Below are 24595 nucleotides of genomic sequence, written 5' to 3'. Positions count from 1 at the left end.
ATCCCGATGGAACGACCGATCTTCTTACTTCGATCGTATTTAACGTAAAAATAATCTTTTAAGAATGTAGAAAATACAAGTAAAAGGTAGAATGTAAATTATCCAGAGATTATGCGTTTAGATTATTTAAAATGAATCGTTTTTTCTCATCGACGTATGACGAAGGATTCGCGGAATCCACGATGATTCGTTCGTTCGTCACGAATCATTCATTAACGTTTTAACGGAAATATGAATCAGACAGGAGTCACCTGCACTATCCATAGATAAATCATCGAATATTCTACAGAAGATTAGAAATTATTTGAAGGACGAACTTAGGTCGGTCAATGACCATAATTCGCGCGGTTCGATTTCTTGGAAGGACCAAGGAGAGGATAAATCTATGGAAAAATTTTATACCGTTCGTCTCGCTCGACGAATCGTTTATATATACGAAACAAACTGCCCTTGAAACGATCTTCTTTGAGAACGAACGAATCTACTATTCGAAATTCTCTCTCTCTCTCTCTGTATTTATCTCTCGGAAGAGACAAGGGATAGAAAAAATTGCGAGATAATACGACGACATCTACGGTTTTTTTTTTTTTTATACTAATCATGATCGAGCAATTATTTCAAGATCGTTTCGCTGCCTCGAATTTTTTTTCTATCTACGCACGTTTAGGAATATGAACAAACGAAGCTGATAAACTCTGGAATGCTAGATAAAAGTCAGCTAGGACCAGCTATGAGTTGGCAGTAAAGTATTAACGCGTGCGTTTCTAAGTATTTCTTTTCTTTTTTTTTCTTTTTTTTTTTTCTACATATATGTTTCAATGAGTACACGTTGAGAGCGCAAGAGAGGAAAAAAGAGATAGATAGAGAGAGGAGAGAGGGAGAGAGGGGGAAGAGAGAAGGAGGGAGAAAGCGGAATTCATCTGACCCACGTAAAATATAGGTTTTATCGGGCCAGAGGGTCCAGCTCGATAAGAACGTCCGAGTACGATGCGTCAGACTCGGAAGTCGACTCTCCATTTACTAAAAATTGAATTAAAATAAAATTATTAATGAAATAGGAAAAATACGTATCGTAGTAGTCGATAAAACGCAATGCCTTTAGGATAATTACGTTTCTTCGCAATGTAAACTCTCCGAAAGTCATTGAATCACTCTATAGAAGAAAAATCAACAAACTGGTACAATACGTCTACGATAGATGGCACTAGTAAATATAGACGATAGGTTAAGAGCCGAGATCAGTCACCCTGCTATATGTATAGGAAAGATCGTATATTGGCGCCTTCTTTCCTTTGATATTATCCGAAACGTCGCCATTTTCTCACAAAAACTCACCTTACCTTCTCATTGTCTACATTACAAATCTTATACGTACTTACGAATATACGATTACCATTACGATATAAACGTTAAAACATAAAAGTTACGAATCGAATAAACTACATCAAGTACTCCATATTCCTAACCTCTTAGTTTGTTTGTTCTTTATTTTAAGATATATGTATATCGAATGATACGTCGTATTCTTCTTCAAGAATATTCAAATGATCCAAAATGTTCAAAGGAGTCGTTAACGGTAATACGATCGTTTCAAGCATTTTCTACGAAAACGTGACATTGTAACGAACGTGACTTACTGTTATCGTAAACAATACATTTAAAAGTAACGAATCATCGCACACCACGTTATAATGACGATGAACGAGTACAATAAAACATAATAAGAATAAAATTACGTACAAAATGGAACGATCAAACGGATTAGCAGGAAGCTCGTTGTCGTCTCGTAGTCGTGCAAGAAAAGTCCGTTGACGAAGAAGGATGAAATTGTGGAGTTCGAAACGTCGGTTATCTACGTTAATCGAATTCGCATAAAGGCATCCGGAGGCAGAAAGGAATTTGACAAGGCGCGCAACGATGGAGTGGCGACGCGAGTCGACCGCGTGCCCTTTTTCTGTTTCCTCCTTTTTTTTTCGGGCTTGGCGGTCGAGGTAAACATAAGCGCTCGGTAAGTTCAGTGGCGCCCCCTAACCGATAAAACGCCATCCAAAATCGCTCTCTCACGCGCGACGACTGTTGTTCTCTCTGTCCTCTATCTATCTATCTATCTATCTCTCTTTCTCATGCGCACACAACACCCTCTCTCTTTCTTTCTTTCTTTCTTTCTCCCTCTCTCTCACTCCCTCTCTGTCTATGTTTTCATCTTTCTTTCTCACACGCATGTGAGAATCACGGCATGACACACGGAACTCTCGGTCAAACGACCGACGACGACTTCGAATCAAAGGAGTCTCCTTGTTTCGCTCTCTCCTTCTATCTCATTTTCTCTCTCTCTCTCTTTCTCGGGTGGTTCCCTAACCTCGAAAAAGGATGACTTGCGCGCGCGCGAATTTCCTTCTTGCCTATCGTCGACCTGTGTCCATGCCATGCTACGTCGCATTACGATACGCCACGCGCGCATCGTGCACGCTTCGAATATCGTCGGCATGCCTCCGGTGGTGGGGCTATACTGTCCGTGTGCCGAACTCGGACGACCCCTCGCGCTTTGTGATTACGATCATCGGTCCTTACAACTATAATTTTATTTTACTCACCCTTGTCCGAGTCTTCGAGGTCTTCTTTTTGCATGTAGGATATATCTGAAACCCACAAAACGGCACAAGTTAAAAGAAAATCCCTCGTGTTTTTGGGCAGCCTCGTCGGATCCACAGTCACTCACTCACCCGCCATGTTGTAACAAACTGCGGCGCACTCTAACGGCGTCTCGTATAATCAACGCCGATAGCTCGCTACACGATCTTCTCGAAACTATCGACGAACTTCGATAATTTGCGAGATAGCGTATCTTCTAAAACAATTTTTGCGAAAGACGATAACGATTTTTCGATCAGTTTTTTCCTTCGACTTTTTCTCATGTAAATTTATATAATATTGTTTCAAGGTACATATGCGACAGAACAAAAACCTTAATATATTTATGTAAAGGCTCCTTTGTAGAAAAATGTTCGGGAGTAGGTTATCGTTGATGAATACGTATGGATTTTTATAAAAAAAGTTGTTTCAAAGCACATATATAATAAAACATGAAACTTTATATTCCTACTAAGAATATAATATATATCTTTATCTTTCTCTTCTTCTCTTTGCTTTCTCTATATATGTATTTGTGTAGATATAGTATATACTAAATATATCAATGTACAGTCTCCCATACAAGGGTTCATGTTACAGCGTAAAGTTTGTTATTTCATTTCTCTGTTTAAGTGAAACATGAAACAATAATTATTGAAAAATTTTTATGATGCAAGAGAAAATTGTACATGAAACTATACTTGTCATGGACTTGTGATCCAGTCACTTATCCATTATAAGTGTTTTTTGAATCATAGTTTTATAAGAATCGCTAGCAACTTGAGTGCGATAGCCCCCATTGATTTGTAAATATGTACTAGTTATTTTGATATATTCAAGTTATTGGTAACTGAAAACATAATTTGTAGATTAAGAATATATGTTTATGTTTGTAGACGCATATTTCTGAAAAATTTGTGATCCAGTCACAAATTTAATATTTTACATTTATTTCTTATCATTTTCAAAAAACTGCTAGCAATTCGTTTCTAAATTACAGCTAATATCTTTTAAATGCTATAGTGTAGAAAAAAGTATGTATAATCTATGAATTATCAGTTATAATTAGGCATTTAATTAAAAGTATAAAGCAGACTGATATAAGTAGCATGTGTTACTTTTCCTAAGCCACCAAAGTGAATTAATAATTAACAATAATTTTAATAAAAAAAAGTTGCGAAGAATAATTTGTAACTTAAATTCAGAAAATTACTTAATCATTCATAATAGATAAATGAGAAATAGAATAAATTAACGATCGATGGTGCAGAAATTGTAACATTTACTATTGACGTGATTTTGCATCTGGACTTGTATAACTTAATTAAAATGTAGTATTATCATTAGTTGTATTAAAAGTCATAAAGGAGAAGGCCTCATAATTATGATAAAGTTTTTGGGAATATTCTCTGGTTAAAAACCACAGTCCTCTTCTATCAAAATATTATACTACATGTAGAGAATTGTATATAATATCACGACTGTATTCCACATATAGTAAATCTCATTAGATTGAATTGTTCAGACCAATTTTTCTTTACTCCGTATTACATTTAACTTCACCTTACATCTTTATCTATTCCATCATGGCATCATTACTATTTCGCATAATCTGTTTCATACGTACGTGTATACGTGTAAGTGCATGTCGTTTATTTTAAACGTTGAATAAACCCAATGTTTATGGTAGGAACAAAAGAGACTATACGTTAATAGAGACAAATAATCTTCTATCTTCGTAAGTATCTTCCAATATCGTCTGAGCGTGAAGTGATATAACAAATATAATAAAAGTATCTTTTTAACAAATATGAATTTGCTTGGTAAGTGTCATATACCATCTAAAACCATTTCATCGATCGTAGCTCTACACATAGGGCATTCAACCAATTGTTTTGAACACGTTTGACAAAAGCCTCTGTAATAAATATTAATTACGAGGACACATCAAGTATGCATAATAAAATCGAGTAAATAAGATTTATCTTACCTATGATTACATGGTAGTAACCTTATTGAAGCTTTCTGATCAAAACATAGAGTGCACGAGTCTTCCCTAACACTAAGTCTTCTCAAACGATCTACATATATATGTCTGGGCAGCACAACTTTGTCTTCTGGATTTAATGAAGCGTGATCGTTAAATGTCTGATATTCCCTATCAGTAGGAGGATATTGAAAGGATACATTTCCAAAATTAAAAACACATTGTTGGAATGACATGAAACTAGCTGCTGCAAAGAATCCAGACCTGATAAAAAAACAGATTAAATATTTCATACGTTTTCATGACTTTTTTATTTTATTTTTTTTTCTCTTTTTTAAATTTCAAATGTAAACATACTTCACAGTCTTGAAAACTTGAGTACATGGTTTCAATGGTACTCCATTTATAGAAAATATTATTTCTTGTTTGTTTAAATCCAACAAACAACCTAAGATATCTCCAGCTTTCCAACAAGGTCTATCGTAATATTTCTCACTTCTAGCATTATACCAAATCAGTCTTCGACAGCCATCACAAGCTAATGAAAATTCATCATCTCCTATACCATAACCTTCCTACAGTTAACAAGAAAAGCGTAATTAGTAATCCAATATTGATTATTTTAATATAAATATATAAAAATGTGAACTTCGTACATGATTTAAGAAGGTACTATCTTTTGTAGCCCAACCAATTTGCATTACTCCTGTAGTAATTATGAGTGTTTCGTAATACCAAATTCCTGAATCTACTTGAAATGTACACCTTACACTTTCAAATGAATATGCATCACAGCGGGCCTAGAATATAAAAAATGGAAATACTGGATAATATCAATAACTATTATTATTCATGACTGATTCATAACTACCTCTAAACCATTTGGTGATATTTTCAGGTACTCGCTTACATCCTTTGTATTTAGCATAACATTAATACCAGTCATATCGACTGCATCATGAGAATAATTTCTACCTTCCATTAAAACTAGAAAATCATAAATAAATGCGTTAATATCGTTTATATAAAATAGTATATATATATATGTGTGTGTGTGTGTGTGTGTGTATAATCATACAGACAAATTTTATTGTAATATTTACATAAATTATCCAGACACCACTGTGCACAGAAACCAACTTGACGTTTTACATAGTGAAACTCTGTGGCCCATTTTTCCAGTTCTAATAAAGGATTTTGTTTTTCTGCTATAAGACGTTTCTTAATTGTTATTTTATTTTCACCTACAAATAAATATATATATATAATAATTGTAATAAATTATTTAAGATCCCTTTTAGAGATCTTTTAAAATTAATTAAAGTAATAAATAATCATAAAGCAAAGCTCACTTGTTTGGGCAAATTTTTCTAAAGCTATTAAAGAATATAGTACCACATAAGGTTCAATATCATCTCTCTGAAACAATAAATTAATATTATTTACACTCAAATAGTATATTTACATTGAAAAAAAAAACAAAAAATAACATACAAGGTTTGAAATAAGATAGTCTAATGTAGCATCTGATAATATTGCTATACTACTAGGACCAGCCAACTTTTCTGCAATACAGCCTAATACAACACAAATATTTCGCTGTTGTGTTGCACTGGTTTGTATTTTTCCAAATCTTTGAGATAATTGAAACATATGTGATAAACGTAAAACAGAATCCTGTGAACAAGGAAATATTAAGGTTGTCATTGCAATTGTTATATATGATAGTCTCTAATATTTGAACGAACTTTTGAAGGCAAAGGTCCATCATCTAACAATAAAGTAATAACAGAAGGGCCTAATGGATTGTGCATAGGAATAACGTTTATCATAGAACTGACTACTTGTATCCAACCATCCTCCTTATCTGCAATGGCATGTAATTTTAACATGGCAGGTGGAGGTTCTTGTTCACTGAAATAAATAATATTATATTTATAATATATCTTCAAAAATTAAAACCATTTGTGAAAAATAACATAATCAGTTGTGACTTCATATTAATAAAGAAACATGCTTACTTATCAACCAGAGATCCAATAACTCCAAGTGTTTCCAAAACAAGCATGTCAATAGCAGTAGATGTTGGAAATTTGAAAGTTGGCGATGTTGTATCGCCAGATACAACCGTGCTTACATTTGCTTGTGATAATATAGTATTTTCAGATTCTGGATGATTGTGATGTTCATTATATATTTCAAGATCTTCTAGAGAGTCTTTACACAAACAATTGCCCATTCCCACAAATTTTATAATAATTTCCTACGTACTATATAACTATGTAAGATGTATATGCTATATTTATGTAAACAAATAACATGTGTATTTTTATATTCAATATCCATATAGAGCTATAATGAAAAAGGAGAACATTCAATATAGATATGATGATTACAAACAAGTTAGTATTTAAAATATTAAAATATTCTATAAATATAAAAGCATAAATACAAAATAATCACCAATAAAATGTTAATAGATAAAGTCATGTCCTTCTATCATTACTAAACTATACATTCTTCACATATACGTTCTTGATACAACACCCTGTATTGCGTCGAGTATATATCCAAAATATAATTAAAGCATAAATTTTGTAATTAAAATTCCAATCAGTCTTAATCTATTATTAGTATATTTCTGTAATGGTTCTAAAAATAAGAAAAAACTTTATTAAATACGCGACGTAATTGTATATAAGAGTGATATTTTAAACATTTCCGGAGATAAATATAATACTTGCTTTAACTCATTGTTTGGTTGTATTATTTTTAACCACAGTCATGTTTAATAATGTTTACAAACTTTCACGAATTGACCATGTCGGATTTTTGTCTTTAAGAAGCCCCATTGAGATTGGAAAAATAATCTGCAGAACCGTTTTAGTGAGGTTATGTTCTTGGTGGTCTCAACAGTAATACAAGTATAGCAGGACTTGAATAGTCGATGCCTATCCTGCGATCGCTCGTTAAATAACACTATCAGATAAAAAACGTTACAGTTTTATAACGTCTTATTTTCTTTTTTTTTTGCGATTTTCATATGATTAATGCATGAATATTTAGTTTGCTACACAGAATATTCCTATACAGGTAGTATATTTTTATCTATTACATTGTATTTCTTTTTTTTTTTTTTTTTCCCGTAAAATATTAAAACTTACAATACTGGAGTTATTGGAGAAGACTTCCAACTATGGTATATAATTATAAAATCATTTAATCAGTACAATTATTATGTTTTTATATCAATTTTTGCAAAAATAACATTATTTATCTCCGCACAAGTGTTCGCAATGGAAAAACTTTCATCGTTATATTGTAGAGATAGGCGTCAAAACGAAGATAATCATTGTAACATAAATAAGATTAATACAAGATAAATGATTAAGAAAAGATACGTTTGTATTTTAAAGTTTTATCAGAAGATTATGTTGTTTCGATTCATAATCGTCTTTATACTTTTGATAAATATAACACGTAACAAAGCTGAATTGATATTAATGATACAAAATTATAAAAGAGATATTGATCATTAATATGCAAGCATCTACGATATAAAAGCATACAAAGAATCTATTGTATAAAATGAAAATCATTTTATTATCATTATAAATGTTAATTTCGTAAGCTGACTCGCATGTTTATAGTTAACTTTTATTTCAGCATCTAATTTTGAAAAATCCGCTTGATTATCCTTCGATAATCGAAAGTCGATTTCGTTTATTGAAGATCGAAATCGCGAAGCGGTCGCGGTCCGTCTGGTACTTTCAAGACAAATTTCTTGACACGCATCTGATGCGAATCGTTGACTACTTTTTAAATAATACGAGGGTAAAATAATGAGTATAGATTTGTTGTATCTCAGATATTGATAAACCATTTAACCTGCAGAAAAATTGTGTAAAATCGCTGAAGGAACTCTTTTACGAACTACGTAAAAGTAATCACATGGAGAAGACCGAAGAGTGTCAACGATCAATAGTATAACGAAAATGAATTGGTGAATATTACCTTAAGTATACCGTGGAAATCATGGTGTCTGGCGAACACGAGAGATTGTTACCCGAGCCTGATCATTACACGAAATGCTTTTACGATCTCTTTAAAAATGTAGCTGAAGCGCAAAGGTACGTAAACGAGTCTAACCTCCAACGATCTTTGTTTACCTGTCACTTTTGATGATGTCTTCGAAAGTAGTTATCATTCCTTGGGATTTAATTAAATAGCTAAGTAAATTTTCTCGGCAATCAGAAGGTTGTATCGTAGACCTTGTTTACCGCACGAAGTACGTAATACAACTGTCTCTATTTTTCTTCAGGAATAACCTCAAATGTTTTATTTATATCACCTATGTCAACTGACAGTTCTAGTGTATACAAATATTTTTTATTTACCTTTCATGTTTTATCTCGTCGATCATTTATGAAGACTGTTATCTAGTTTATTATTAGGAATTGTAATTTTATTTTTTTTTACAACATGTATTTTATATTTTTTGTTTTATAAGAATATCATTTATTATTTCATACGTATCATATGTTTTTAGGTGTAAGGATGAATGGAAAAAATGTAAAAAAAATAAAGCTGTTAAAAAAAGAGATAAAAAGAAGGTATTACGATCCCTTTATTTTTCAATTCTTGTTTTTTTATAACGTATATTACACTGCATATATTTATAGATTGAGGTGGGAGGTGATTTAAATTATAATAATCCTCCAGAGATAGAGGTTTCTTACAATGCGTCAGCATTTGCTGTATTCGCTAGTGTTAGATGTGCCATTCTTGAAAAACATGCCAGAACTACAAGTGAGATTTGCAGAGCATCTAATTGCGGCTCTCCACCACCAGAACTTAGTGATACAATTGATTCGGAGAGCGATGACGAAGATAGAGTATCGACTATTCAGAGCTTACCAAAGGTAAGAAATATATGATCGATATATTAATTAATAACTTTTAATCTATGATTTATTTCTACAGATTGTAGGTATCGGGTTAAGAAGCGTTTTTACATTAATGCGTGAAAGTAAAACCATTGATCCTATGTTATGTACAAAAGCATTAGTAGCCTTATTGGATGTATTACAAGGACAGCTCCCTGAAGGCTTAAAATCTGAACCAGATGATGTCATAGGTAAACATTGTTAATTAATTAATTACTCTTTATGTATATTAATTTAATCAAAATTTATTGTATTTTTGCAGATCTTTTATTTGATTTGCTGTTAGATCTTGCAACATCTCATGGCCCTGAATCAGCAGCTGCTAATGACGGTAGTCATTTGACAGCAGTCGCGTGTGCATGTCTACTGAGCCTTGTTGTGGTCAGAGGAGATACCGGTCGCCTTTTGGCAGCAGTAGCTGCTTTACTTATGTGTCCAAGAGCATTAGCAATTCAAAATATACAGGTAAAAAAATTGTAAAGATACATAGACTTATTTCAAGTCTAAAATATAATCATTACAGATAAATATATATATATATATATATTTTTTTATTTTAGATGCCATGTGTATTAACTTCACTGCAGAGAAGTGTACACGCTGTTCTCCTTGGTAAGCTTGCACGGCCAGACTGGATAACGTATGGAGTTCCTAAAAATTCTAGAATTTATACATCTACGCTTAAATTACCAAATGATATAAATAATATAGTACTCAATGGTAGAAGTTTCGTGAGTGATGGAAAGTACCTTTACTTGCATACAAGTAAAGGATTATTAAAAATTGGTAGTGGACATGGTGGTACAATTTGGGGTCATGTATATGTCCATAAAGCTGATTTTTATCCAACAGAAACTGGATGGCTTGGCTATGCAAAAGTTAGCTATAATTTTATAAACGATTTTCAACTTTTATTCCAAAAAAACATAAATATATTTATGTTTGATGTTGGTTTTTTTAGAATTCATTATACTTTAAGTGTGCACCAAGAAAGCAAAGTGAACTTGTAATTATAGATGCAGAAACTCTTATAGTAACAGGTATTGCTGTGTTGGAAGGACGTGATTGGTCTTCTTCTGTTATGTTTTCTGATGGTGAAAATCTTGGAATGATAACAGCTGGCAAAGATGTGAGTACTACGATTTTGTGAGTTAATCTTTTTTATTAATTTAATTAATTCTCATATGACATTCAATATATTTTTTTAGGATGGTTTTGTGGTACGCACGATAAATACATTGAGTAATCCAGTATCATTTGCCTCTGAATTACCATTAAAATTAGCAAGGAAATGTGTAGATATCTTCGGATATGCAGCTTTTGATGAAGAACAAGTTGTACATACATTGAATCTTGGTTGTGATGAAGAAATAGCAATGGTTACAGCAGCAAAAGAATTTGGTATACTTAAAACAATATCTGGTAAAGTAAGTATGATAATTAGTATTTGTATGTCTATTTATGGGTATTGTACTTAAAACGAATTAACTATATTTTCCATAGATATTATATACTGGAAAAGGAACATCTTTGGGTATGAAAAATAATACAAGGCCTAACAGATGGTTAGAACTTACACTTGGTAAAGGGCCAAGAGTTACACATTTTGCTGCAGGTCATGATGGCCAACATGTGATTTTTGTTATGGAAGATGGCTCCGTTTTATTTGCTGGAACTGCCAGACGTGGAGAAGATGGTGATAGCAGTAAGTAATAATTTAAAAGTATATTTCAAATATATTACAGTACATTAAATTATACGATCATTTGCATATTATATATTTTTCATATTTTTCTTCCAGACAAAGCTCGTAGACAACCTAAGCCAGTTAAGCCAAAGAAAATGGTCAAAGTAGAAGGAAAATTTATTATAGATACTGCTTGTAATAATGGTACAACAGCTTTAGTGACAAAGGAAGGTTCTCTGTTAATGTTTGGAAAAGATACGTTGCATTGTGACCCAGTAACGGGCTTAGTCACTGATCTCGTAGATGTTTGTGTTGTTCATGTTTCTCTTGGAAAGGCACATGCTGCAGCATTAACTAATAAAGGACATCTCTATACATTTGGAATTAATAATAAAGAACAATGTGGTAGAGATTTTTCAACCGTGCATACAGTGAACAAAGAAGCTACGGTAGTTGCTATGGAGATGGGTACAGGAGAAGATGAACTTATTGTAGCTGAAGAAGGTATTTTCTCCTTTTCATTTTTTTACTATATATATATATATATTTTTACTAATATTTATTATTAACATAGATGGTACAGATCCTGGAGAAGATTGGGAAGAAACAAGGGGTATGTGTCCACCAGGTCAACATCAATGGAGACATCGTGTCTGTATGGTTTGTACAGTATGTCGTGAATGCACTGGATACAGTATATCGTGCTTAAGTATTCGACCAGATAGAAATCCAGGCCAGTAAGTACCTATTAATACTGCCTGAATACTATACTTTTTAATATAAATTTTATTATCGCACTAACTTTCTTTATTCACACAGAGAATGTGGCTGTGGCGAAGGTGACAGTGGGTGTGCAGAATGCGGATGTTGTCGTACATGCGCAAGAAAGAGTTGTAATAATGGTAATAAATTCTAATAGACATGTTTATTAAAATATACAATGATAATTAGAGAAACATATGCAAATTGTAATTTTCTACTATTGCAATATAGGTAGATCAGGTTCCAATTATCGAGAATATTTACAAAAACGCTTAGGAGAAATAAGACAACAAAGGCAGAGAAGTAAAGCAGGTCCCAGCGCAATGAGATACGGGATGAAAATGAAAGGAGCTAATAATCAAAGATTAGGTAAGTTAATAAAATATAAAATTGATGGATAAAAATGACAAATATATGATCGTTGTTTGTCTCTCTTTTTCTCTCTCTCTCTCTCTCTCTTTTCCTGTTATTGGAAAAGTAGGATCAAGCATTGCTCCAAAAGGAGGCCAACCAAGTAAAATGGTATTAGGATTAGGTAGTAATGTTGCGGGAGAAGAAATCGTTGGCGGCAGCGATGTAGAAAGAGGAGATGCTGCAAGAATAGCAAGTATACCACCAGCTAGAGTTCCTATACCTAGCGATAGTCCTGTGATTCAAGTGTCTTGTGGTTTGCATCATACAGGTAATTTAATGTATATATTTCTAAAGATATCGTAATAAAATCTTGAATCATATTTTAAAAATATTTTACATGATACAGTGATCCTTTTACAAAATGGAGAAGTATACACATTTGGAAGCAATATATATGGTCAATTAGGTATTGGATATATGGTAACACATGCTGGTCCAGTTCACGTTAAATTACCTACACTGGCAACTCAAGTTGCTGCTGGATCTAATCATACTGTTGTTCTTACAATAAATGGTGAAGTGTATACATTCGGTGCTTATCAGGTATTTATTGAATATTGATCGCTTTAATATATTTTAATCTACTTATATATATATATGTATATCGTATATTTACAGAAAGGACAATTAGGCAGATCAGTAGGAACTAGTGAAAATGAATCTGTAAATATCAGTTCTCAATCTAGTCGTCGCGCAGAGAAAGCTCAACCTTGGCAAAGCTTTCCGAGTATAGTTCCGAATATTGGTTCTCGATGGGGTAGACGTGCAACATGGATCGGAGCTGCTGGAGATCAAACATACATAAAAGTCGATGAGATTAATTCCATTAGTTTAACAAGAAGCACTGTAATGGCAAATAAGAGTTGCATAAGTATGATCATTTTTAATAACACTATTGTTATAATGATTATCTGTATAATTACTTAGTGTAATACATTTTTACAGTATTACTTCCACACCAAAATGATCATGCAAACTCTTTTAAATGCTTAGTTATAAGTAAAAGAGATGGGACATGCAATAGTTACAGTGGGAACGATCAAGTGGATTTTAGCAATTATGCAGCATGTCTAGATCCTTTGTATAATGTTATTTGGACTTTCAATCCCGTGAATAACGAAATAAGCCTGTACAACATTATTTCTACAGAGGCTAGGACTATTTCAGGATTGGAAGCTTCTATACTTAGTCCTGGTTTGGCATTACCTGTAGTACCTACATGTTTTGTAACACGTTCACAAGCTGCAATGCATTTATTAGCATGCTTGGATACTCTTACACAAGCACAAGACGAAAATTTAACTATAGTCGAAGAAAATGAGTGTGATCAATCGACTCATGGTAAAGTCTATAGTAGAGAAGATTTTGCCACAGTTAGTAGATTTGAAAGTAGGTATTCATTAATTGTATCGTAATTATTAATTAACGAACAAGTTATTATCTCCATTCATAATTAATTATAATTATTTAGATCATGGTGGAGGTTGGGGATATTCCGGTCGTTCCATTGAAGCAATTAGATTCATGCCTAACACAGACATTTTATTAGGTGGATATGGTTTGTTTGGAGGACGTGATAAATACACAGCGAAGATAAAAGTAATAAAACATATTTAAATAGAGATAAAATTAGACGATATTATTACTTAGCTATTTTTTTTTTTTTTTAATTCATGCAGTTGTTTGATATTGGAGTTGATGGAGGTGATCAAGAAAATGATGGAGAACTTTTAGCAGAAACAGAAGAGATACCATACGAATGTGGTCCTAGACAAAAGTATGCTATTTTATTTGACGAACCTATTGCATTGCAAGCAAACAGATGGTACGTGGCATGGGCAAAAATCGATGGTTCATCTAGCGATTGTGGATCTAGTGGGCAAGGAATGGTCACAGCAGAGGATCAGTGAGTTATTAATTTTATGACATAAAAAATTATGTGATACGAGAAACAAGTGATATAATTTTTGTTTAAAATAAATGTAGGGTTAGATTCTATTTTAAATCATCAAAGAGATCTAATAATGGAACTGATGTTAATGCCGGACAAATTCCACAATTATTATATCGTGTTGTCACACCAGAGAATCAAACGTCCAATAGACAAAGAGATCAAATAGGACCAGTTTATATACTTAAAAGAGAATTTAGTAGAACAGTAACGAAAGTATGTATTTATTATTAGATAATGAAAAAATTAAAAAAAAAAAAAAGAAAGAAATGTGCAACTGTGCACATTTATTTTTTACAATTTTATAATGCAAAAGCTATATTGATTGCAGGATTGTTTTCAATCTTTAATATCTCTTCTCCAATGGAGTTGGAACACATTAAAAGCAGGTTTAGCAGATGCAGCAGTCCACATTGCTTCATCGTCTCACGTGTTCCTTGAAATGGAACGTTTAGTTTATATTAGTAAAGCTAGCTTACGATTGCTTAGAATATATACCAACGAAATTTATCCAAATCAAGGTATGTATGTATTCGATTATGTGTATAGGAAAATGAAAGGGCGGAAAAAATTTAACATTCGTGCAATTTAAACAGTTGGGAAGAGAACTCCACCGGAATCTGTGCGTCTCGCTGAATGCATAGGCGAAGTACGAGCGTTGTTACGTCAAATTTTATCCGATTCAGTACCTTTAAGCACAAAATGTAAAGGCAAAACGCGTTCTAACAAAAGTACGTTTCTTTGTTTTAAATTTATAATATAAATATATATCGTTAGGAAAAATATTTCTGATTGCAACTTTTTAATGTATGATGTATAATGATTTTCTTTATTTTATAGATTCGGAAAGTTTAAATAATAAAATGAGCAATAGTATACTCGAAGAGTGTCACAAAACATTTGTATCGTGCTATCATGCATTTTATCCAACGGCATATTTAAAATGGACTTCTCTGTGTGAATTATTGTCAGAAATAGATAAAGTAAGTTAAACGATGTTATACAGTATACGTCCTGTTTGAATGTATACAAACGTTTGAAACATTGTCGAATTGTTTAATATTTTCAGGAACAAGGTGTAACCACGAAAGATCGTTTACTTTCGGCAGTTGTAGCTTCCCTTTGCAGTCCTACGATTCGTCTTAGATGCACGTTTCCAATTTTAACCAATACGATGGATAGTAGCGATGGTATAAAACGACAATTGAGCCCTTCGGATAACGCTGGTTTACTAATGATGAATTCTACAGACGCACATCAATATCCTATTCTCGTTGAACAAATTAGTTACAAATCTCAGGTGGAAAGTTCAGGAAAAGAAATATTGAATTGGTCGTTCCGTGAAGTCCTCGAAAGATTATTAGATTTGGTATTGGTACCTGTGAAAAAAAGTCTTTGTAGAGAGAAAAGTTACTCTCTATCGGAGTTAATTTTGCACTGCTGTTATTTGCTCGCCCGTGTTATCGCGGAATTAGCGGCACAATCTAATGGAAACGAAGACGAATTGCAAGGAGCTTATGGTAAACTTATGTACACTACACCTTCGAGATTCACTAGAACAAGTCAAACGAGATCTTGGAATACCGGAAATGGTTCTCCCGATGCCATTTGCTTCTCCGTTGATAGATCAGGCATCTTTATCGCGGGCATTGGTATTTTTGGAGGTGTTGGAGTATACGAATACGAATTAGAATTGTTAGAAGATGTATGTCATTTCGAATCTCTAAAGTATCATATATTTATTATTTATTTGAAGAATATTTGCTATCGATGGTCTTTTTCTACAGCAAAGTAATACCGGGAACGATCCATCTCACACTCAGCGTTGGACTAGTTTAGATTTTACAAGAGGATCTTTTGGACCAGAAGGTTGTGTCAATGATATTATAGAAATAAAGTTCAATAAACCCGTAGCAATCAAGGAAAACGTAAAGTATGCTATTAAATTGAGGAATCGTGGAGGTCGTACTAGTAATGGCGATGGTGGTTTGAGCGTAGTCAAAGGACCAGATGGCACGACATTTACTTTCACGGCCTGTTCTTTCAGTTTCAATGGTACGACTTAATGCAGATAAACAATGTTTGTTCTCGCGTGATATTTATCCAGACATGATCCCGTAGGAACGACACAAACAAGAGGTCAAATCCCACACATTTATTATTTTTCGAATCCGCAAGATTCCGATGGTCAACATACTAGTCAAGCAATAGCTGAGGTACAGGCAAGAAAGTGCACCCTTGCCATGACGGCTACGATTATTCAACGTTCTAACGAAATATTTGCGTTAGCAAGAGAAAGGGCCGAAGAAGTCACTGCCAGTGAAGTACTTGGTAACGCAACTTTTGTAACGACTCTTTTACCTTTAGTGATGGCTCACATCAGTCCTTTAGCGACATCAGATCCAAGGGTAAATAATGTTAATTATTATTTTCTTTTAATGATCAAATAAAAGCAAAATAATAATAAACATTTTCCATTTCAGAGTGGCGTGCAAATACTGACTTTGATACAAGAAATGCTTCCTCACGTCGCAGCTCTAAATTTATTATCCATTATGGGAACATCTCAATTATCGCAAGATAGTGAAACACAACCTCACCTTACTCCACCTATTACTACCAGTCATCATTACACTTGGCTGGAAAGCGATCATCCTTATAAACCTGCTGCAGTGTCACATTACAAAGTTAATTTTCCAGAATCCGTAAAATGGTTAACGATCGAATTTACATCGGAGTGCGGCACTTCACAGCCAGAGGATTATTTACAACTTTACATTCCAAACGTTATTACAAATGCCTCGGCTGGGTAAATAGAAACAAAAACAAAAAGTTATATCATTTAAATGCGAGTCTAATCGTTATTTTTAACGACATTTTATCTGTTCCTTTAGTACACACGGAAACACGGTGTCGGAAGACACTTTGTTATATTGGCCGGTATTACATAAAATGAGTAACGTGCAGAGTCAATGGCCGCAAAATGCAGTGGTATTACCAGGTAACGTATATTAAAATAAAAATCCAAAATGTACTTTGCTACGATTTTAAATCGAATAATATTTTCTAGGAAACGAAGTGATATTTTCTTTGGAAACTGCATCCGATTATATGAAAAACGAGAGATCAAATACATACGGCTTTAAATGTTTAGTCATCGGCTATGATTGGATTACGTCTGGAAATGGTTTGAAAAATTTAGAGATCGAACTGTCGTTTCTCGGTGGAGCATGTAGCGCCAGTTTAATGAAGAAAAATCTTATTTTACCACCTGTGTCTGGTGGGTTTATGAAAAATATAATTAATCTACTTTTCGTCTTGAATAAATTGTAATAGATTTCTTATTTTACACTTTATATATATCTGCTTGCAGCGGAGGAAGTACAGAACGATTTCGAGACTATGCAAGAAACAGCGAAGCGGATATTCTCCGTACATTCGGTCTTACTTGGACGAGGATTCGCTTTATCTTCGCCACCGACGGTATCTCAAGCTCTCGACGGAGTTCTTCCCTTCAGGTAAGTTTAACAAAACTCAATCGATTTGATACAACTAGGAATATGTAATAAGCAAGAAGATATACCTCGGGCTCGTTATTATTCCATTTCGACGAGTAGAAAATATATTTTTCGGCGATCAGACGCAGTAATCTAATCGTTATTGTAGATTATTGTACGACGAGAGTACCAAGGAACACGATGTCGTCTTAGAATTATTTCGAATAATTACTCTCGCCTTTGGCGTTGGGGCCGCGTACCGTAACATGAGTGACTCATCTAACGAGAGAAACACGCGCCTCTGACAGCTTCATAATCGCGCAATCTCGTCTTGTTGAGTAAACATTAGATGCGAATATCCATGCGAAGGTATGGAAAGTTCGCGAATTGTTGACACGTAATAAATTCAAGTCGACGTATTAATTCTCGGTCTTGATGACGTACAACAGCGTTGTCATAAAAAAAAAAAAAGAAGAAGAAAAAGGAGTACAAAAAGAAAAAAAAAAGAAAAGTAAAAGGAAAAAAATTCGTTCCGGATTGTGTCTACGATAATTAACAGCTGTTATCATCGATCCGACGTGTTATTCTTATCGTACCGAGGCAGGTCTCTTATAGTTATGCGCGAGCTCTAACGTGTCCGGTTTAAAAATAATCTCAACTCGTTTATCGCTTAGGTATTTAGCGTGATCTTTATTCTTCATCGTCGATCATACGTCGTTCGATGTAAAACAAATTACATAGTCAGCTGTCGGTATATCACAGTTTCACGATAATTACAACTAAACGGTCATTAGAAAACTTAATTCTCGCCAAAAAGCGATAATCGCTAGACGTATACTCGCATAGGTTCTAACGAGTACGCGCGCGCACGTACTCCAAGTTGCAGCACTGTTCACGCTCGCAACTGACGTTAATAGTGTATCTACCTTGAGATTTCCTCAAGGCTCAAGGTAACGACTCGACGAAGGTCGTCGCGCGCAATAATCTCGGAAGCTTCGAGGCCCAATTTCTGCGCGCGATATCGCTCGAGGCTAAGAGAAACTACCTCTGGAATATCGTTACAAAGGGACGAGTGCGCATTAATAATGCATGGACTCTCGCGCAAGTATCAGATAGCTTTTACAAGCCTAAAGAATCAACATTTTTTATCGTTGAACTTATTAGGATCTTCTTCTAGTGCGAATCCGCATCTCACCAGAGTGTTGTTTTTCGAATCGATTCTTCGAAAATAGAACATTCCCTATCTCCTTTGTCTTCTCTCTCGAGTCTTTGGTCTCGAGAATATTTAAGCGATTTCAATATGGTTTTCTAAATTAATTATTCAATGAAAAATGAGATTTTATTTCGGCGTTTATATCGTTATTGAATCTTGGAAGAGGAACGATTTAGGTGAATTTATTTTTCGAGTCTTCGCTACGTTAATCTGTTTCTATGGAGAATACATGTGTAGGCGGTGTTTGTATGTGATGGTTCGTGGATCTTCGTGAATCGTACATTTAATAATTCTGACTGGTTTCTTTAGAATTAAAAATCGAATTAAAAATTACGAGAGATTAAGTTCGTGAAAGATTTTAGCGGTAGTCCATCCATCCATCCATCCATCGGAACGAATCCATGCTTTTGAAAGCTACGAATGGAATTTCAAATGAAGAAACTCATCTCACTGTTTTCTCGTACAACTTGAATGTGGTACGTCGTCTTCTTCGTACGTAGATAACCAGCCGTTTCTCGAAAGCTACCTAACGATATAAACTTAACTAGCAACGACGACCGATTAACCGTCCTCGTGACCTCGATCGGAAATCTCTTTACCGCCGAGAGGAACGTGACCGCCTCAGAGTAAGTAAATAAGAAAGAAAAAAAGAAAGAAAGAAAGAAAGTAAGAAAGAAAACAATAAGATGGAGGAGGTCGAAGGAATGAGAAGGACACGCTCGGATAATCGGTACTCGTGCTTCGTGATATGTTAATGGAAGCTTACGAACTGTCTTGTACTAATAGAGAATGCTCGACTAAATGAATTCAAGAGTGAATAGAGAGTTTTGACATTGATCGTTATTCCAAGACGTAGGATTACTTCAAGGACATTATAGTTTGTTTTTTTTTTCTTCATCGCAGAACGCTTATCTCATTATCGACTTATACATATAGATATCTTTTTTTTTTCCTTATCGCATATAATACACGTACGTAAACGTGAAAAAAGTTTTGAGGAACCCGCAAGGAGGTACGATAGCGTTTATCGAAAACGTTCCGTGTTCTTCTTCCTTTTTTTATTCCCTTAGATCGTTTAGATGAGAAAGAAGAAATACGCGCACAAACACACACGCTCAAGGTTCGTCTCTTCTTTATCGTTGTTATTTCCCTCTTTATTTCTTCTACGATACGTCGTATCAAAGCTTGTACACTCGAAAACGACAGGAAGTGGCGGTGGTGTTGGCGGCGGCGGAAGACGAGCCCAACGGTTCCATTTTACTTTGATGATCCTCGAAATGGTGAATCCGATCGTTCGTGGAACGCGTCGAGTCGTACGAAGCTTCTCGTTACAATTCCGTGGTCAAGGGTTCGGCCTTTTCGACGATTACGTGAAACTCGGTTTCTCTGTAAAGTCTGCCATCAGGCACGACCATAGTTATCCTGCTGTCTACCGGAGTACCCGACGTGGCTGTTTCTCTACCGATTACGCCATTCTTCTTCGAGACGACGTCCGGTGCATTCGTCGGTACGCTCATCCATCGTTTTCTATCGTTCCGACGTCGTCTTTTGCAACACCAAACGATCAGACAGGCGAGGATGAGAAGGGTAGCGAGAATGCCGACTATGACGAGTATAAGTACGAGCATCGATCCACCGAGAGAGCAATGTCGTGCTTCGTAATCGGTAAAGCTCGCTGTAGTCGCGTCTTCCGCGTGGCCGTCCACGCAGAAGAGAAATGTTTCTGGTGTTTCGATCGAGTCTTGGGATGATAAAATCGGCGGCATCACTGCGTTTTGCCTCATGTAGAATCTCGAATATACGTTTGTGTAATTTAGAACGTTATTCCTCCACAAGGGTAACATCTGGCAGTCGCAGGGCTGTTTTACCAAGAGATCGTCGAGTTCCGGGCGAAAGCTCGAACGATCGAACATCAGTGAACCTTCCTCGAACGTAGACATGCTGTTGTTCTTAAATATGAGGTCGTGTAAATTCGCGGAAGAGGAGGAAGCCGGTGGTGGCCTCGTTTCTGGATCCGCTCGTATACCGAGAAACGCACCCACGGCTAGACCACCGAAGGTATTATTCTTTATTATTACGGCTCCTCGAGCCGTCACATCAAAGGCTTCGCTCTCGAGACCGTCGATCAGACAGTTTTGAATCGCAACGGTACGTGGACTCCGAACTATGAATGCCTCGCTCCTAACCATACCCATTTTGACACCGTCGAGCATGAACTTGTGGTGTACCTCTATGTCGTTCATCGTACGGCTCGGCACTTGCTCTCCGAAACTACCACCGATCACGTGCAAGTATCCCACGTCGAACTTCTTGAAGGATTGCGCCTCCGTACTCTCGATCTGACAATTCTCCAGCCTGAGGGTATCCGTGTGAAAGAGATTCGCGAAGGCGAATGCGCTCAACTGACCTATCCTCACGTTCTCGAAGCTTATCGCTTCCACGTCGCCACCAAACACGAAACTAGGAAGCACGTCGATGCTGCAGTTCCTCACGGATATCCTTGTGCGCGCGCTGCGAGGCGAAAGTTTGAAGCTATGCCGGACTAGGCTGAGATTTGCCACGTTCACCAGATCCACTGATCGTAGACCAGCCATCGATGTCAAACTCGAGTTTGCTACGATCACGGACGAGCAATTGCTCACGACTATCCGGCTCGTGTGCGGACTCAACTTCCTGTCGCTTTCCGTGCTCAGGATCAATTCCTGAAACAGAAATAATTTGTGTCGTGAAATGTTTTCAAGAAAAATTATGGGGAATTTAACTTTCGAGGGAGATTCAATTGTATCCGCAAATTTTCTTTCTCTCTCTTCCTTTCTCTCTCTCTCTCTCTCTTTCTATTTATCTATCTATTTCGTTCTTTGTTTCTTTTAACGAAAAAAGAATAAAAAGGGGAGTTTACACTCGATTTGGCACAATCCGATACGTCGGATCCGAGGCCTCTTAATAAGGGTCGAATAGCCGTAATTAGAAGACTAACTACCCTAATTGTTAGCGACGTGTGCGCTCCTTCCCTATCAACGTATACCGCGCCAATTTACGCGACTAATGTCGTTATCATATAATCGAGTACGAAATTAACTTTTCTCCTAGCTGATATTTCCGCGACGCAGCGTTTTCTGTCATATCAATAATAATACATTTTCAATGGGATTGCGTGCAATTGGAATTTTACTTTCTGTTTAACAATCATGGATGTTAAAACTGATCGAATCGTGTCCAAGTAGAACAATTTAAATATTTCATTTGAAGTCGAGTGCGACGACGAGTCGAGTTAACACTCGAACGAATAACAGATTCATTCGATCAATCGTAACACACGGAAAGTCAGGTGTTTCAGAGAACAGGTAGACGCGAACTCGATTGTTCTTCTTTTCTTTTTCTTTTTCCTATTCTTTCTTTTCCCTTTATGGGGTATACAGTATCGAAGAGATCACATTTCATCAAGAGTTCCTAGAGTAAAGTCTCTCGAGGCTGACTCTCGTAAAGACTCGGTTTTACTCTACTGCCACTTCGAATGCTATGTTTGTCAAACAATCGGCCAAGAAGGAACATTCCTTGCATTCTTTTAGCACGATTAATCCCTCGACAAAGGAGCCGATATCTCGATATCGGATTATGCGCGTGGGTAGTCAGCTGGCGTTGTCTCTCTTTCGCTCTCTGCGAATATATATATGTACACGTATATATACATACACACGCGTTATACACGCCGTTTCCGATATATCGTTCACGTGCGTGCTAACGTACGTAAACGCACGTTCGTGATTCCCGGTAAATGTTATCGCACCAACAGGACTCGATAATCGATCGTTTCTAGAGAAGGCTTCTATCCCCTTCTATCGTTGTTGCTCTTTGTAACACGAACCTACGACACACGTTTATTACAAGAAATCGGATTAGGAGCCGTCTAACGAATTATTATACTCGACTTGCGGGACCATTTTTTATTTTTTTTTTCTTTAATTTTTCTTTTCTCTTTATTCTTTATCGTTTCTGTCTTTAGTCGAGAAGACGCGATGAGAAAGTCTCGGGTATCCAGTGTAACACTTGAAATATGTACTAGCAAAACGAGGACTGACCGTATTTCCTGTCCTCTCTTTCTCTCTCTCTCTCTCTCTCTCTCTCTCTTTCATTTATCTCTTTTTTCTTTTTCTCGAAAGAAAGACGTTCAAATTTCTCATCCTACATTCTTCATAATCCTTTTCCTTCTTACGTGATTTTTGATATTAAAATACGATCCTTCTTCCTATCCTCTCGTGTAAGAACGATATCGAGGAGATTTGGAAATTTAGGAAAGAGGAAAAAACGGAAAGTGACCAGTCGCGAGAGGGAAATGAGAACGAAATGGATAAAGAGGACAGATACGTTAAAACGAGGAAGAATGCTCGTAGTAGTAGACGAAACGGAGAACGGTCGTGGGTTACTACGACGGAGAACGAAGAGAACCGGAGTGTTTTCAATGGGAGGAAAAAGAGAGAGAGAGAGAGAGAGAGAGAGAGAGAAATAGAGATAGAAAGAGAGAACGTACGGAGTGCGGAATAAAAGACGCAGCTCTATGCAGTACGTCTCGATGAAAACGAAACCTTTGTGCTTCTCTCGTTCTTTTTTTTTTCTCTCTCTCTCTCTCTCTCTTTTCCTTTTTCTTTTTTTTTCTTCTTTCCTTCCCTTTCTTGTTTGCAAGCACCGTAGTTTCTACGCATTACCATCTTGATCCGGTGCAATCTCTCTTTTTCTCTCGTGGATGCTCGTGTGTCCCTTCCTGGCTCGTTTCGACCTTTGTTCTTTCCGCATTGTTCTTGGCTAGTTCTCGTCGTACAATATCCGAGCGAGCACAAGTTCTAACCGTTATGGATTTTCCTTTCAAAAAAATTTGTGCTCGTGGATTTCATTAATTAATTCACGTCCGTGAATCTTCTTTCCTCTCCCCCAGCTGTGTCGCGTCGCGTCGCGTCGCGTCGCGCCACGCCACGCCACCCCATCAGCCATCCCTAATATTTCCCCTTTCTTTCTCTCCTGAGAAAGAAACAACGAACGTGGGAGATGTATTTATCGTCGTACAGCTTTTGAAATTTTCGTTGAAACGTAGAAGAGATGTACGCGTACGTTAAAGGTGAAAGATCCATTAAGTAGCGTTAGTGGAAGAGTATCGTATCGTTAGGTCTGTACCGGGTGTCTCGAAGCACAAATTCGTAAGTACGGACGGGGATAGGGGGATGCAGACAGGCCAGGGTCATTGTCGTAAATTTCAAGGGCCGCACCGGGAATCTGAATTTTATTTCCCAACAGTTTTGCTCTCCCACGAGAGAGCCAACCAGAAAGAGTGCGCTTAAGAGAGAAAGAAAAAGGAGAGAGAGAGAGAAAGAGAGAAAGAGAGAGAGAAAACAAGAGAACGAGGACACCGATAAATACATGAGCGTTGGAGATAAAAAGAGAAAGAGAATGAGAGAGAGAGAGAGAGAGAGAGAGAGAGAGAGAGACCGGAAACAAGAGAAGTAAGATATTCTTTT

The 24595-nt window shown here is 35.9% G+C and overlaps 4 protein-coding genes and 1 long non-coding RNA gene across 15 annotated transcripts in view; 1 reads left to right on the top strand and 4 right to left on the bottom strand.

Annotated features, from left to right (window-relative positions):
- Nucleotides 1-2745, bottom strand: part of LOC122637984 (serine/threonine-protein phosphatase 4 regulatory subunit 1-like) — a 114289-nt gene extending 111544 nt beyond the window's left edge. The window contains exons 1-2 of one of the 2 annotated variants that reach the window (XM_043830570.1): nt 2724-2745; nt 2595-2639 (exon numbers count right to left, since the gene is read on the bottom strand). In XM_043830570.1, the coding sequence (XP_043686505.1) occupies nt 2595-2639; nt 2724-2730 (52 nt within the window). In that variant the 5' untranslated portion in view covers nt 2731-2745. Of the gene's footprint in view, nt 1-1740; nt 2042-2594; nt 2640-2723 lie in introns of those variants that run through there. The other variant, XM_043830571.1, reaches the window with a different exon arrangement.
- Nucleotides 2746-4094: 1349 nt separating this feature from the next.
- Nucleotides 4095-7270, bottom strand: LOC122637988 (RING finger and SPRY domain-containing protein 1-like). The gene is made up of 11 exons (XM_043830579.1): nt 7082-7270; nt 6640-6970; nt 6367-6532; nt 6113-6295; nt 5971-6037; nt 5722-5862; nt 5490-5605; nt 5275-5418; nt 4976-5193; nt 4622-4882; nt 4095-4549 (listed from the first exon to the last, which is right to left on the bottom strand). Exons 2-11 carry the CDS (start codon nt 6855-6857, stop codon nt 4462-4464), a joined length of 1602 nt encoding a protein of 533 aa, XP_043686514.1. The 5' UTR covers nt 6858-6970; nt 7082-7270; the 3' UTR covers nt 4095-4461.
- A 92-nt stretch (nt 7271-7362) lies between these two features.
- On the bottom strand, nt 7363-8973 carry LOC122637992. Of its 4 annotated transcripts, none has more exons than XR_006329328.1 (2): nt 8788-8973; nt 7363-7597 (listed from the first exon to the last, which is right to left on the bottom strand). It is a non-coding gene; the product is annotated as an uncharacterized LOC122637992 (long non-coding RNA). The 4 variants fall into 4 exon arrangements; XR_006329329.1 differs by lacking the exon at nt 8788-8973 and adding an exon at nt 8633-8731; XR_006329327.1 differs by lacking the exon at nt 8788-8973 and adding an exon at nt 7783-8286 and having other exon boundaries at nt 7363-7688.
- The window catches only part of LOC122637981 (E3 ubiquitin-protein ligase MYCBP2), a 164771-nt gene continuing 148794 nt past the window's right edge, over nt 8619-24595 (top strand). For all 7 annotated transcript variants that reach the window (XM_043830555.1, XM_043830559.1, XM_043830558.1 and 4 more), the window contains exons 1-30: nt 8619-8748; nt 9168-9231; nt 9301-9540; nt 9602-9755; nt 9827-10029; nt 10125-10442; nt 10526-10693; nt 10773-10991; nt 11068-11269; nt 11366-11755; nt 11826-11988; nt 12071-12153; nt 12245-12382; nt 12492-12695; nt 12774-12970; nt 13046-13298; nt 13373-13816; nt 13899-14026; nt 14107-14333; nt 14414-14594; nt 14710-14899; nt 14975-15109; nt 15219-15361; nt 15448-16083; nt 16166-16433; nt 16500-16786; nt 16862-17187; nt 17273-17379; nt 17449-17658; nt 17752-17896. In XM_043830555.1, coding sequence (XP_043686490.1) covers nt 8654-8748; nt 9168-9231; nt 9301-9540; nt 9602-9755; nt 9827-10029; nt 10125-10442; nt 10526-10693; nt 10773-10991; nt 11068-11269; nt 11366-11755; nt 11826-11988; nt 12071-12153; nt 12245-12382; nt 12492-12695; nt 12774-12970; nt 13046-13298; nt 13373-13816; nt 13899-14026; nt 14107-14333; nt 14414-14594; nt 14710-14899; nt 14975-15109; nt 15219-15361; nt 15448-16083; nt 16166-16433; nt 16500-16786; nt 16862-17187; nt 17273-17379; nt 17449-17658; nt 17752-17896 — 6518 coding nt within the window. In that variant the 5' untranslated portion in view covers nt 8619-8653. The remainder of the gene's footprint in view (nt 8749-9167; nt 9232-9300; nt 9541-9601; nt 9756-9826; nt 10030-10124; nt 10443-10525; nt 10694-10772; nt 10992-11067; nt 11270-11365; nt 11756-11825; nt 11989-12070; nt 12154-12244; nt 12383-12491; nt 12696-12773; nt 12971-13045; nt 13299-13372; nt 13817-13898; nt 14027-14106; nt 14334-14413; nt 14595-14709; nt 14900-14974; nt 15110-15218; nt 15362-15447; nt 16084-16165; nt 16434-16499; nt 16787-16861; nt 17188-17272; nt 17380-17448; nt 17659-17751; nt 17897-24595) is intronic.
- The window catches only part of LOC122637989, a 74569-nt gene continuing 68519 nt past the window's right edge, over nt 18546-24595 (bottom strand). Inside the window, exon 4 of the mRNA XM_043830581.1 lies at nt 18546-21790. Within this exon, the coding sequence (XP_043686516.1) occupies nt 20417-21790 (1374 nt within the window). The 3' untranslated portion in view covers nt 18546-20416. The remainder of the gene's footprint in view (nt 21791-24595) is intronic.

This window comes from Vespula pensylvanica, chromosome 2 (genome assembly GCF_014466175.1).
Source record: "Vespula pensylvanica isolate Volc-1 chromosome 2, ASM1446617v1, whole genome shotgun sequence".
Lineage (NCBI taxonomy): Eukaryota > Metazoa > Arthropoda > Insecta > Hymenoptera > Vespidae > Vespula > Vespula pensylvanica.
This window is presented reverse-complemented; position numbering and strand designations above follow the sequence as displayed.